Raw genomic sequence first — 15,352 nt, 5'->3', positions numbered from 1 at the left:
GACAGACTGGATTCTTTCACATCAAAGTAGATGAGGAAATGGAAAGTCTGTCATTTATTGAAGACAGGTTGCATTTGTAATCACCATAATTTACCATTAAAATAAAATACATTAAAATTTATAAAAACAGATATCATGAAATATATATATGTGTGCGTATATATATATACATATACAGTACATTTATTTATTACTGACCTTTAAGGGTTAGGAGCAGATTCTGGACACAGGAAATGTGTGATTTGTGCGAAAGTTTATTGAGCTGCTGCTGACGGACGGCTTCCCAATGTCAGACAAAACACCAGAGACAAAATATTAAATCTGTAACCTACAGTAGGATGGTTTGGGTAAAATTATTCATGTCTGTTTGGAAGGTTTGTTTCCAAACTTGTCTTATTGTCTGCCTGCTCATGTTTCTGATCCGTTGGACTGTCATTGTGTTCTTACATCAAGTGTCATTATTACCAATGACTGCCGAAATTATAACAGTTCAATCCCAAAGTTGTGATACCGATTCTTTATTCTTTTACCACCCACTGTTCCACTTGAGGGATGCAAGCACAATGGAGAACTTTGAAAGACTGCTATTACAACAAAAGTTACACAAATATGAACATGTATTGTATCAGTGGATTTGAGTGTACAACTGTAACCTTATAGTATTGTGTCTTCATACCTTCTGTGGTCTGAAAACTTTATGTCAAAATTCACCACAAAGACATAAAGATTTGGGATCCTGCTTGCGCTGCCACCTATGCTCTGCCATACCCATTCATCTTGAGGGGACACCTCGAAGGTTTGAGATTTGATAACTGGAGGGTAAAGCAACTGACTACTGGTAACTGGTTGAACGGGTATGAACATTAAAGTAACATTATGCAAGAGTTGGTGTTTTATGCGACTTGGCGCCCCTACAGTTTTCGGAGTGCAATTTCTCGTCATGGACAGCTGAACACATGCATTTGTTGACAAGCTGAAGGATTTGGATTTGGTGGGCTAAGGCAAGGCAACTTTATTTATAGATAATATTTCATTACAAAGTAACTCAATGTGCTATATATTTCTTGGCATAACATTGCAAGCATATGCAATGCACAACATTTTATGTTGGAATTGGATTTTTATAAATTTCAAGATTAACCTGCAGATTGTTTTTTTGCCACTTGCGCTCAGCTTTCCGGCAGATTCTATTCTGTATCTTCACATTCTCAGAATTCCTCCAGGGTGATTTATAGGATCTACATATACATTTAGTTTACACTGGTGGAACTTGGTTCAAGATTTTAGATAGCTTAGCAGAAAAGTCATCATGTCATCACAGGAAGTCAAGGGGGGTAAAATACGCTGGAAGCGCTAAATAATAATAATGGTTAGCAGTATTTTCATTAATGTGATGCTTCTGAACCAATTACAGCACAAGTTGCTGCACAAGTACAGGTGTTAAAAAGTCATCATATAAAACTGCAATAAAACTTGGTTTATGATCAAAAACTAGCCATACGACTAACACAGCCAAACATCAAGCAAGTGCAACAACACAAGACATAGCAAGCCAGCTGATACTATTTACTAGTCCAACAGCAATCCAGTCTGAGATTTGCTCTTGTCTGGCCTCTTGCTCTGTCACTCTCTCTTCTTCTCTTCTTAGCTTCCTCTGTCAATGTCCTCTTCGGCCTCTTCACCTCTGCCACGATGTCCATACTGAGAATACAGAGGTACACCCATGTGTGACGTAGTTCTGTAAAGCGTTACACACTTCTCCCTTTCAACCAAGTTACATAGTGCAGGAACAGGCGTTCAGGGCGCAGAGTGGGAATGAGATTTGAAGCTGCTATTTTAAGGTAAAATAGTGACATAATGTTGCTGTAACATATGCAAAGTATGGACAAACAGGGCTGACTTGTTTCTGAATGTCATGTTTCAATTTTTCAATTGTGGTTTTCATTGTTCAGATCAGTGGATGAAGAGAAAGTTGACAATATTGAATTACAGAGTCCAATCTCCAAAAGAGTAAAATGCTTTCTCATAACACTATACCACATAGTGCAAAATAGCCTGTAACACTCAATATCTACAACAATGGCGCGTATAGCACCTTCTGATCATTGCGTAAACCCAGACACTAAAAACTCAAAGTATTTACATCAAAACTGGATAAACTGTACATGTACCGTAGTTTTGCTGTTTTTGATTTCCTGGACACACAAATAAAAAAACTTGTTCATTCATGTTTGTTTGGGGGTTAGGGTTTTCATGTACAGTATACATAGATTATTGGGCATCCAGTCTTTCCTTAGGCCTAAGATTTTGTCCATATAACACCTGATGTCTGGCACTGGCAAAACCCTTTTGGCATGGCAGAGCCACCATCTGCAGTTTTCAGCTGTGATGCCCTCACAACCAGCATTCATTGCGTCCAGCGAAGACAACAGTTGGTGATCATAGACCTGCTGTAAAAAAATCCTCAACTGTATTGAGGAAGGTTGAGTTGAGTGGGAGGAACTCCATCAAAGTCCGATGGCAGGCAGACCATTCCCTGACTAGAATGGAGCAGTGAAAACTGACATTGTCTTGGCTGGTATCGCCAGACCAATTTGCAAATGCCAATTAGTCTGGAACCTGTTTTGGCTATCATGTCGTTGTTGAATGAGAATTGCATCTACACAATGACAATTGCATTTAGTGTTTTGCAAAATGTGGTTTAGCATTTGCATATTGTGTGAACACAGTAACAAATTAAATAGTGCCTTGGATAGTTGCGTTGATGGTGTGGGGTTTTGCATGGCCTTTAATTAGTCTCAAAACCCATGCACATGAAAACCAGGCGCATGCAAGCGATATGAGCACACAGAACTGTATGAGCGGAAAAGCATCCTCGCAAGGGAGCATTTCTGCTCTTTGTGCACAAATGCTGTACCATGAGCACGGGGCTGTGATGAGCACTCACTCGACCCTCCCTACGCACTCGCAACTGCTCAACACTCGCTCGCTCGTCAGGTAGAATTTTGAGACTTTAGAGGTGGGGATGGAATAGACAGTGGCTGATGTCTCCCCTAATTTTTTCATAAGAACATTGGTCCATAGCGTTACTAATGGTCAGAAACTCCACAGGGCACATTTTAAGAAGAAAGAAGGAGAGATAAAACAGTACATTCTTTCCTTCTGAAAATGTAGTGAAGGAAAAGTAGGAAGTGTCCCGACTGAAAATATTGTGCTGACGTGTGGAACTAAACTACGTAAAACCCAGCAGTCTGAGGTGCTCAGGAGCCCAAATGCCAGATAAGAGATTCAGAATCAGAATCAGAATCAGAATCAGAAACTGTTTATTGCCAAGTAACATACATTACAAGGAATTTGCTGTGGTCTGAAGGTGCTATTGTTTTGATAACAAATAAGTAGAATATAAAAGCTAAAATAAGAATAAGAATAAAAATAAAAATAAAAAAAAAATAAGATAAGATAAATAACAACAGTGCAGTGACCAGAATAAAGTAAAGTGTCCAGATAAAGTGTCCAGTAGGGGGTGGGTGCGTTAATGTAACGCAGTGGGGACAGGGGTGATGTACGTTAATATAACGTATAGCTTGTGTTTGTGTTCTGGGGGGGGGTCAGTGAGAGTTTGTCAGGTTGACTGCAGAGGGGAAGAAACTGTTTTTGTGGCGGGAGGTTTTGGTCCTGATGGACCGCAGCCTCCTGCCAGAGGGGAGGGGGTCGAACAGATGGTGTCCGGGGTGGGAGGGGTCGGCAGCGATCTTCCCTGCTCTCCTCAGGGTCCTGGAGGAGTACAGGTCCTGAAGAGATGGGAGGTTGCAGCCGATCACCCTCTCTGCAGAGCGGATGATACGCTGCAGTCTGCGTCTGTCCTTGGTGGAGGCAGCAGCGTACCAGACGGATTCAGTGTCTTTGAATGACGGCTGATAACATCATTCAGGGAGTTAATTCTTTAACCTTAGAATCAGAGTGCGCCTGCTCTGGTTAATGTTCACCGCACACACTGACAACATCACAGCACAAAGGTCACAGTTGAGAAAAGGAAAGGACCAATTTGCTCCTGACAGTCACAGAGAAACACAGCCAGCGTGAAAGACAGGAGGGAAGGGACTACCATGGTGGCCATCACAGAGTTCCAGAGTAAGTGTTCCCACAGCTGCTCTCTTCTGAAATGTTAGGCTGAAGCTGTAATCGCTGTAGTCAAGGAGCACACAGCTGTGGCCTGATTTCACGATACAAAGATGTGCTCTTGGAAGCATTGCATCTCCAGGTAAAAGACTACACGATAATAAGAGCGTGTAATATTTGAGTTCATCGCTGAGGTAAATTCACTTTCACTTTAACCAGGTCAGGCTCTTATCTATGAGTGCCACAGAGTCACTTTGAGGAACTGTGTTGAATGAATGAGCACTGCTGGTATGTTTAAGAATTGTGGAGGTTTGATTTGGGAACACCATGATCTGAATATTAGTACAATGACAATAGGTGATAGGTTGTTGAAACTGATCTTTGCCTGATGAGTCAAAACAACTGCAGTCCAAGGAGCTCTGTGGAAAGGAGCTGAAAGTGACTTTTAGCATGACTCTTCAGTGCTGACTGCAGTGACTGTAGTGAAATAAGGACTACAACTATGTCTACCCACAATGCCCTGCCCTCGAGTACAGAATCAGCCAATGGCAAGCCTCCAAAGATTACATGTCAGAGCTATATTACATCAGGCATCACAGCATCATACACTCCTTCATTGAGTCCAATATGCCTCAGTATAGTGAAAGAGAAGAAGAAGAAAGTGGTTGCTGTAACTTTCTTTCCTGTGTATCCTCCAGAGATTGGTGTTGGTCTGATGGGATTCGGTTTATTTTTCCTGCTCTTTGGTGTGCTGCTGTACTTTGACTCTGTCTTGCTGGCCTTTGGGAACGTGAGTAAACTTTCATGCCACAAACCTTTTCACCAAAGACTGTTGTTTTGGGATTTCAAACTCCTGTCTCTGAGTCGTGCATTTGAGTCCTTTGCCAGTGGTCACAAATACATCAGCAACACCTGCCAGTCAACAAACAAAATGCAATAGGAGTTTTGTACAATTAGGCACTCAAGGCCTTTGGATTAAGTATGAACAGTTTAGTTAAAAGATATGTTTGACAAAATGGCAAAATATAACGTTATTCAAAGTGTGAGAACGCATTTCCTCATTTTTGTTTGACTGTCTTCTTTGTAGATCCTGTTTCTGACTGGTTTGATGTTCATCATCGGCTTCAGGAGGACCACCCAGTTCTTCTTCCAAAAACACAAATTTCGAGGTTCTTTCTTCTTCCTGGGGGGCGTGTCTCTGGTGTTGTGCCGTTGGCCAATCATTGGAATGCTGGTGGAGAGTTACGGCTTTGTGCTTTTATTCAGGTAAGTCCAGTTAGGGTGTTTCTGAGAAATGATGATAATGATAACTATATTGTGCACAACTGATCAAGTTAACATTTTGGTTTCTCCAGTTTATGCTTAGTCTACCTCAATTTAATGTATTGATTTCATTTTTCTTTTTGTTGGATGATGCTGTGAACGCAAAGATGGTGGCTTTTACAGTTAATTGTGGAGGTTTGATTTGAGAACACCATGATCTGAATATTAAATCTCTATTATAACTGCCATATGCAGCGAAATGAGTACAATGACAATAGGTGATAGGTTGTTGAAACTGGTAATGTCAGTCATCTGTCTCATGCTGCAAATGATGGCCCTTTTCCAGACCAGGCCATGATGCAAAGCGGTTTTCCCATCACACTGTCTTGTTTCCCTCTATAGGTCCTTCTTCCCCATGGCCTTGGGATTTGTGCTGTCAGCTGTGAATATCCCTTTCCTCAAAGCAGTATGTTCTGTTCTTGGCTCAGTAGATTCAAACATGACATTTGAATTACCTCAGGGTTGTGCCTACAGGGTCAGGTTGTTGCCTTTATTGAAATCTCTTGTTCTTCTTTTAGTTTTTGTCCAGCAGCTCCTCCATGGTCTGAGCAGAAGAACATGCAGCAGTGAAAAAATGCAAAGATGCCCTTTGACTGACTGTGTTCATCAGATAATGGGAGAACTGAGGAGTACTGCTGCTGATAAATTAACTGTTGTCGTTTATTCTGCTGATGACCAGTGAGAATAATTTATTTTTTACTTCTTTCTTTTTTTGTACTGTATTTTGTACCATGTAAGGTTACAATTAATAACCAAGCAGTCAAACAATAAGCTTCTTAAAAGCTACCCTAACTTAAAACTTTACAGAATGTAAAAGAATATTGTTTTCCATGTAATTTTACAATAATTTCACAAACTTTTTTTATTCATCTTAATATCTTGTTGTTTTGTTAAATTAAGAAAAATTATTCAATTCAATTCAATTTTATTTATATAGCGCCAAATCACAACAAAAGTCATTTCATGACACTTTACAAATAGAGCAGGTCTAGACCGACTCTTTATAATGTTATTACAGAGACCCAACAGTTCCCACCATGAGCAAGCACTTTGGCGACAGTGGCAAGGAAAAACTTCCTTTTAAGAGGCAGAAACCTCAAGCAGAACCAGACTCTAGGTGGACGGTCATCTGCTTTGACCGGTTGGGTTTGAGAGAGAGAGACATAGAGAGGGAGGGAGAAAGAGAGAGAGGGAGAGACAGATAGACAGAGAGAGATAGACGTAGAGACACAGACAGACAGACTGACAGACAGACAGGCAGACAAGCAGACATGTATGGCAGCACTAGCAGTAGAAATAGCAGCTATAATTATAATAATAATGGAAATGCAAGGCTACAAAAAAGTAAATGTTATAAGATTGCTGTAGTAATAGTATAAGTATTATTTCTAACAATAATATTCATGGCTTTTTACAAAGTTCCTTTACACTCAAGCAGGTCCACAATAAACAACAGCTCAAGGTTCGTGAAGTGACGGCGTGTTTATTTGTGAAACACTTTCACTGCCTTAGAATGATATATACCAAGTAGACAATAACAATGACTGAATTACAAAAGGATAGAAAAAAATGACAGGTAATACATAAAAAGATCAGGTAAGATGAATAAGCGTACAAAAACTTTGTATGTAGAGCCCTCTGATCAGCCTTTCTTAAACAAGCTGACATCAGGAGACAGGTGCAGAGGCCGTCTGGGGTCAGCTGAGAAAAAAAAAAGAGCTGTCTGTACTCTCCGTTGACAAACCTGTGCCCATGATTTTGAAAGGTCCCTGGTTCAAAACTGGGCGGAAACAGTCTTTTAGCGAAGCAGCGAGTTTGACAGGAAGAAATGAATATTAAGAGGATGGAGGACTGAAATAAAAATAAGCAGATGAATTATAATCTTTGCTCTCCCAACTCTAACTAAAAATGAAAACTATACTCTTGCTAAAAGCATTTTCCTGGCACAAAAACATGTTTCCGCCTGTGTTGATATTTTACAAGATGTTTAAGCTTTTCAAGATAGCTAAATTAAAAAATAACTTTATTCTGCTAATGTTAGCAAATAAGACTGCTTAGCTGTCAAACATGAACTGATGTATGTCAGAGTCTGAAGCTCTGTCTAACTTTCAAGTGCTGCAAAGATGTTCCCTCAAGTGGACTGTACAGAGCCAGACCTGTTCTTCCTGTTCAGAGGGCTTGAAATCTCAACTCTTCATCATCTTCATGTTGTTGTTGCCTTCTGCACTGATATCCAATGTTCCACAGTTGCAGCTACTTAAGTCTGTTTAGGTTTGATAATCACATGAGTGTAGGTGACTTCTTCCTCATCATCTTCCTCTTTGTTGTTACTGCGCCCTGAGCTACTACGAGCAGCATCCTCACACTGTTTTGTCTCCACTTTGTCTGTATTTGTTTTGCTCATGTATCCCACCTCCGCTTTTCTACCCAAAGCTGACATGTCTTGGCCAAACTGTTCTCTGTCCCTTAGCAAAGCCTTCAGACAATCATTCGGAGACTGAGCTGCTCCTCCAGGTTTAACTCTGACGTAAACTGTGTCCTCTGGCATGGTGCTAGGGGACGTCTTTGGGTGAACAGGCAACTCCTCAAACTGGGGAACAGAGTGAAAAGCAGCAATAACAGGAATTACTGAGCAGGAATAACACACACAATGAATGCAACTGCCAAGTTACTATGACAAGCTGTTATAATGAATGTGTGTTCTGATCTGAGGACTGTGGTCTTCTCTAAGCCAGCGACTAACAGAATTGGTACTTTGAGGCACATTCAGCCCCATTTTTAATGTTTAATGATTTTTTACAACTTTTACATTGCAGCTCAAAGCAAGCCAATAGGAAGCAGACATGTGAGGAGAAAGCTCACCGGCAACTTGATAATGACAGCAGTGGAATTTAGTTTGATCTGTTACGGTAACATTATACTAATCATAGTAATTGCTGTGGTCTTGGAACACAGCAACATTGCAAAAACTCAACCAATCCAATCCAGTCAGTCAAGAGTTATAAGCAGTCAGATGATCTGACAGGTTGGTGGAAGGCCCTGCTGTGATTTCACTTTCACCTCAACCTCAAGTGGTCCAGATAATCAGGATAATAAATATAAGAAAATACTGTACTGACAAAAAAGAGTCACTATACAGTGTCACTCTATAGAAAATAAACTTCAAGTGCTTACATTTATGTTGCTTTGTGTATATTAGTAAGAGAAAGAAGATGGCAAAGTAAGTGAAAATAATGTATTCCATCATTCATGAGTATGACTCACATCATCATCCGAACTATTTGGGCTCTCCTTGTCATCCCCTGTAAAGATAAACTGTGTTACAACCACATTGTCAATCTGTCTGCAGTTTGAAATTAGTCTCTTAGACTCTGAAGAAACAGACAAATGATGTTCCAGAGAGCTCAGCATTAAGAGCTTAAGGCTGACATTGGTAGATATATCCATACAACTGTCTTCCTGCCAATGTTGACACTAAAGCCACCTGGGGTTCATCACAGCATTTGCTACATCGTGGTCAGATAAGAGAAATCATTCATACCTTCACCCTGTTTATAAGGTGGGGGCACCTGATGACGATGATGACTGTAATAGTGGGCGACTGAGTTAGCGTACATATTTGCATGGACGTCAACTTCTGACAATGGAGTTCTCCTTGCAAACAACACACAACACCTTTCTCTGAGTCTTCGACCTAAAACATAAAACTGTAGTTAGCTCTTATATACATATATGGTTACGTACAAGGTAAAGAAAACTTACCATGTTTGGCTCTCTGCCAAAAAAGTAATTACAATACAGGAGCTCACAGATGTTTCTCATCAGTGTTGGCCACTCTGTGACATCGGTGAGTGAGCACTCTGAACAGGCAGAACAACTCTCTGTTTGCTGAGAAAGCTGCACTTTTGCTTTGATTTCTCCAAAAACTCTAGCGGTCTACCCAATTATGTTTAGTTTGTTATATATCTGCGTCCTTTCAAATACAAAGGAGGTGAATTTGGTGATCACAACTTTGAAAAATGACATTTGAAATATTCAAGAGCAATATCTCTCCACAGATGTTCCTGTTACTCTGGGTATATGCTCTCGTTCCAATGACAACACTGTGGATTATCCATAGTAACAAGGACAGTGTTTCTGGAAAGACATGTTGCAGAAATCTATCTGTATGGTGAGATACAAGTGAGTGTTGTTTTTGGTAATTTGGGTGGAGCGACCCTGTAAATATGGATGAGGAGTTGACCTTTCATTTGTAGGATAGGCACATCACTACTTATGATGAAGTTAACATTAGCCACAGTGTTCGTTGTTGATCATTACAACTGATGCAGCTTCACACATGATATTCTACTGTTTCTGATCAAAAGGTTGTATTTGTTATTATTATAATCCTGTAACGATTGTTGCATTCAAAAATGTATGTGAGTGTGCAATTAAACATCAGCACCAGAAAACCACAGTAGCTTGATCTTTAAATGCAGATGATATGATGTAAAAATAACATTATTTGTGTTATGTGTTATGCTATTATAAAATGTGTTATGTTTGTAGAAATACTGAACTGTAAGAGGTGACAGAAATGAGGTGTACAATGCAGGGCTCACAAGGTTTCTCAAACAAAGATCAGCTTTACCCAGACAGCATTCAGAGAGCATTCATGATACATCATTTGCAAGTAAGTCAGATATGCACATTTTTCACATGAAATGTGACTTGCCCTGTTATATATCAAATTGTATTAAGTATAATGATAGATGATATATTGAAATCTGTCATACAGTAACAATCTCACTTGGCCTTTTATTCATTCAAAAAAAAAATTAAGTTTCTATAAATGTATTAGCTGGTACTTACCCTGGCATCTGATGACAGAAGCACACAAAATGATGATGACAAGGGTTATGCTGGTCACTGATATCATGATGCCTACACTGTGTTCTATGCCACTGGTGGGACTAGAAGACAAGAATATTTACTGTCAGGAAGTTACACTGACTTAAATGAATGTCCTAATACCAGGATATATACATTATAGAAAGAAAAATGCAGATGGTTGCTCTGAGCACAACAAATGTCAGATGAAGTGAGTCCTACTGTTTTTATCCACTTTTAACTTTAATATTTGGTATGTCCACCTTTTGCAGCAATTACAGCAGCACATCTCTCTGGCATAGTGTCAATATATTTCCTGAGAACTTCAACACTAATGTTATCCCATGCCTTCTGCAACTCAAGCCAAAGGCTTTCCTTTGAATGTACAATAGATCTGTCGAGTTTATTTTCCAACTCGTTCCAGATTTGCTCGATGGGGTTGAGGTCCGGACATTGAGGGGTCCAGTCCATCATTTTCAATGTTCCAGCAGATTCTTTCTGTCCCAGGTAGTTCCGGCAATATTTAGAAGAATGTTTAGGGTCATTGTCCTCTTGGAAAATAAATCCAGGCCCAATAAGACGACTCCCAGATGGTACTCCGTGCCTCTCCAGAATGTTGTGGTATACTTTCTTATCCATGATCAGAATCAGAAACTGTTTATTGCCAAGTAACATACATTACAAGGAATTTGCCGTGGTCTGATGGTGCTACATTTCTTTTTAACATATAACATATAATCTGACAGACAACAAGCATGTAAAAATATAAAGGTAAAAGAATAAGATAAATAGCAAACAGTGCAGTGACCAAAATAAAGTGTGCAGATAAAGTGTCCAGTTGGGGGTGTGTGTGTTAATGTAATGTAATGTAACGTATAACTTGTGTTTATGTTGGGGGGGTCAGTGCAAGACTTTGGCCGTGTTCGTCAGGTTGACTGCAGAGGGGAAGAAACTGTCCCGATGGACTGCAGCCTCCTGCCAGAGGGGAGGGGATCAAACAGATAGTGTTCGGGGTGGGAGGGGTCGGCAGCAATCTTCCCTGCTCTCCTCAGGGTCCTGGAGGATGTTCAGCTCCCACCAGAGGTCCTGGCTGATGATGGAGCCCAGGAAACGGAAGGACTCCACAGTGTCCACTGGAGAGTCACATAGGTTGATTGGGGTGGGTGGGGCTGCACTTATCCTCAAATCTACAACCATCTCCACTGTCTTTGAAGCGTTAAGCTCCAGGTTGTTGCTGTTGCACCAGGTCACCAGATGGTCAATCTCCCACCTGTAGGCAGACTCATCCTCACCAGAGATGAGTCCGATGAGGGTGGTGTCGTCCGCGAACTTCAGGAGCTTGACGGACTGGTGACTGGAGGTGCAGCTGTTGGTGTACAGGGAGAAGAGTAGAGGAGAAAGAACACAGCCTTGAGGGGAGCCAGTGCTGATCGTCCGCGAGTCTGAGACGTGTTTCCCCAGCTTCACGTGCTGCTTCCTGTCAGACAGGAAATCTGTGATCCACCTGCAGGTGGGGTCAGGCACGTTCAGCTGGGAGAGCTTGTCCTGAAGAAGAGCCGGGACGATCGTGTTGAAGGCAGAGCTGAAGTCCACGAACAGGATCCTGGCGTAGGATCCCGCGGAGTCCAGATGCTGGAAGATGAAGTGTAGGGCCAAATTGACGGCGTCGTCTACAGACCTGTTGGCTCTGTAGGCGAACTGCAGGGGGTCCAGCAGAGAGTCAGTGATGGGTTTGAGGTGGGACAAGACCAGGCGTTCAAATGATTTCATGACCACAGAGGTCAGGGCGACGGGTCTGTAGTCATTTAATCCTGTGGGCCCTGTTTTTTTGGGGACGGGGATTATGGTGGAGGCCTTGAAGCAGGCTGGCACGTGGCATGTCTCCAATCTCTGTGAACACTGGAGACAGCTGATCGGCGCAGCGCTTCAGGCAGGATGGAGAGATGGAGTCTGGTCCAGCAGCTTTCCGGGGTTTTTGTCTCTTGAAGAGCCTGTTCACATCTCTTTCAAGGACAGACAGAGGTGTCGATGACTGTGGGGGGCAGCTGTGGTGGTAAGAGTTGGGGGGATGGTGTTCGGACTGTCATTCGGACCCACTGTCTTTCAAAGCGATAGTAGAAGTTGTTGAGGCTGTTGGCGAGGCGTCGGTCGTTAGCAGAGTTGGGGGCTCTTGGCTTGTAGTTGGTGATCTGCCCCCTCCACACAGAAGCAGAGTCGTTGGAGGAGAACTGATTTTGTAGTCTCTGAGAGTACAGTCGTTTAGCTTCCCTCACCGCCTTGCTAAACCTGTACTTGGCCTCCTTAAACTCTGCTCTGTTACCACTCTTAAACGCCTCTTCCTTTTCCAACCTCAACTGTCGCAGTCTTGCTGTGAACCAAGGTTTGTTATTGTTATAACTCACCCTGGAGCGAGATGGTACGCAGCAGTCCTCACAGAAGCTGATATATGACGTCATAGCCTCTGTGTACTCATTCATACTGTTGGTAGCAGTCCTGAAAACATCCCAGTCAGTGCAGTCCAAACACGCCTTCAGGTCCTCTGCAGCGTCATTGGTCCACTGCTTTGATGTTCTCACAACAGGCTTAGAAAGTTTTAATTTCTGCCTGTATGCAGGAATCAGGTGGACCATGTCGTGGTCAGAGTGTCCCATTGCAGCGTGGGTGACGGCGTGAAAAGCATTACTGACTGTGGTGTAACAGTGATCCAGAGTGTTCCCCTCCCTGGTGGGGCATTTAATAAACTGTTTGTATTTGGGGAATTCATGACTGAGGTTACCTTTGTTAAAGTCACCGAGGACAATAAATAAGGAGTCCGGGTTTGTCTGCTCTGTTTCCAGTATCTGGTCGGCGAGTGCGAGTGGAATGTAAACACCGACCAGAATGAATGAAGCGAACTCTCGGGGGGGGAGTAGTCGGGTATGCAGTTAATGAAAAAGGTTTCCAGGGAAGAGAGCAATGCCGTCGGATCACTGTCATGTCGTTACACCAGCTATTGTTGATGTAGAAACAAATACCTACACCCTTTGTTTTGCCGGAGAGGTGTGCGTCACAGTCCGCTCGGAGTAGCTGGAATCCGTCCAGCTGCAGCGTCGCGTCGGGAGTTCTTTCACCCAGCCATGTCTCCATGAAGCACAAAACAGCAGATGAATAAAAGTCCTTGTTTCTCCTTATCAGTAGCTGGAGTTCGTCCATCTTATTTCCCAGTGAGCGCACGTTTGAGAGAAATATTCCGGGTAGCGGTGTGCGTTGTCCTCGCCAGCGAAGACGCACGAGCGCACCGGCACGTTTCCCTCTACGTCGACGTAGAGCTGCAAAGGTGAGAGCACCTTTGACCAGAATGTTCCACAAAACAGCTGAGGGTGCAAGAAAGTCAGGAAACAAATCCACTGGAGTTGTTCCCCTGATGTTCATGAGCTCTTCTCTGGTGAAAGAGCTCCGTAAACCAAAACAAAAAACACTGTTCACAAACAAAACAAGGCAAAACAATACACTCCAACAGACCGAGGCTGAAATGGCACCCCACACCATAATACTACCCCCTCTGTATTTAACTGTTGGCAAGAGACACTCATTTTTATATCTCTACCCCTCCCTCCGTCGAACATACACTCTTCACTTGTTGCCAAATTGTTCAAACTTGGACTCATCTGTCTACAACACTTTATACCAATCTTCCTTTGTCCATTTCTTGTTCTTTTGCAAATTTCAGGCATTTCAGTCTATTTTTCTCTTTCAGTAATGGTGTCTTTGCTGCTATTCTGCCAACAAGTCCTTCTTCTCCCAGTTTCCGACGCACAGTTCTTGAAGACACTGTTGCACCATTAGTCATTGTGGTGTTGATCTCGTCACGCAGTTCTCGTGAGGTCTTTCTTCGGTCCTTAAGACTGAGAATTTTGAGATGCTTCACTTTCTGTCTGAAAGTTTCTTTTTTCTACCTCTCCCCTTTCGGTTCTGGTGTGAATTGGTGGCATCATGGCAGTCTAAAGTGTACTTTACAGTGCTTGGACTGCATCTCAAGTCCTTGGCTATGCGGCGGTAACTCCAGCCAGCATCAAAAAGGGCCTTTATTTGAACCCGTTGCTCACTCGTTAGCTCCTTCTTCACCTTAGCCATGTTCAAAGAGCAACATGTGCTTCAAGACTACTTCTAGAGGCTTTGAATTTATACCAATTGGTGGTGTGGCCTCAGTGACAAACCCCTGATGTTACCAATCACTTAATGAGCAGGATAGGCCTTGTACATTCAAAAGAATCTTAAGACTCTTGCATCACCATCAATTTCACCACGATCACACCTGACAATGATTACACAAGTAATTTGGCTTCTTCTGTGAAGGAACATGATTGTGTGACATTGACAGTGAAATAGGCCTAGCTTGTTTTTTGTAAGGAAAATGACCTAAATCTCCTTATGATGGCTCTGTTCTATGGTTTATAGAGCATAATGATGACATTGTAGATATTTAATTCGTTTTATGGGTATTTTAATGGCCAATTCAACGAAAACAACTGACACCTCTTAAATATGCCAAGTGTTCTAATAATTTTGGCCACCACTGTATATATATGGTGGGGTCCAAAAGTCTGAGACCACTAGTCAAGATACTTCTATTTGGCATTTGTTTCAAATGTAATACTATTTTTTTTCATTGCAAACGATAATATCAGCTTAACAATTTGAGTTAAATCTTTCAGGGACTTCAGAAAATCTTGGTAATTGTTGGTATTGGTATGCCCCCCTTTTGCTTTAATGACAGCATGCACTCCAGCTGGCATGGACTCCACAAGTTTGTGCCAAACCTGATGACCCATGTTATCCCAGCATGATTTGACAATGTTCCAAAGGGCTTCGTGTGATGTCACAGAATGTTTGGCTGTCTGAGTCTTCAAGTGCCCCTATAAATAGTTCAACTGGGTTGAGGTCAGGTGAAATCCATGTCACGACTCTTTTGTCTTCAAGAAGTTCTTGCAAAGCTTTGAGGTGTGTTTGGGGTCCTTATCCTGCTGTAGTATGAATGCTTCTCCACAAAGATGCAAAC

General features: G+C 42.0%; 1 protein-coding gene across 1 annotated transcript; it reads left to right on the top strand.

Annotated features, from left to right (window-relative positions):
- Nucleotides 1-4,106: 4,106 nt before the first annotated feature.
- golt1a (golgi transport 1A) lies at nt 4,107-5,990 on the top strand. Its single transcript, XM_070902306.1, has 5 exons — nt 4,107-4,131; nt 4,818-4,909; nt 5,207-5,385; nt 5,785-5,848; nt 5,961-5,990. Exons 1-5 carry the CDS (start codon nt 4,107-4,109, stop codon nt 5,988-5,990), a joined length of 390 nt encoding a protein of 129 aa, XP_070758407.1.
- The last annotated feature ends 9,362 nt before the right edge of the window (nt 5,991-15,352 follow it).

The sequence above is a fragment of the Enoplosus armatus genome, chromosome 3, assembly GCF_043641665.1.
Source record: "Enoplosus armatus isolate fEnoArm2 chromosome 3, fEnoArm2.hap1, whole genome shotgun sequence".
NCBI lineage: Eukaryota > Metazoa > Chordata > Actinopteri > Centrarchiformes > Enoplosidae > Enoplosus > Enoplosus armatus.
This window is presented reverse-complemented; position numbering and strand designations above follow the sequence as displayed.

Coding starts and splice junctions, on each gene's coding strand:
- golt1a (XM_070902306.1), top strand. CDS start 4,107: ATGGTGGCCATCACAGAGTTCCAGA. Junction 5,386..5,784: donor GGCTTTGTGCTTTTATTCAG/GTAAGTCCAGTT, acceptor TTCCCTCTATAG/GTCCTTCTTCCCCATGGCCT. Junction 5,849..5,960: donor ATATCCCTTTCCTCAAAGCA/GTATGTTCTGTT, acceptor TTCTTCTTTTAG/TTTTTGTCCAGCAGCTCCTC.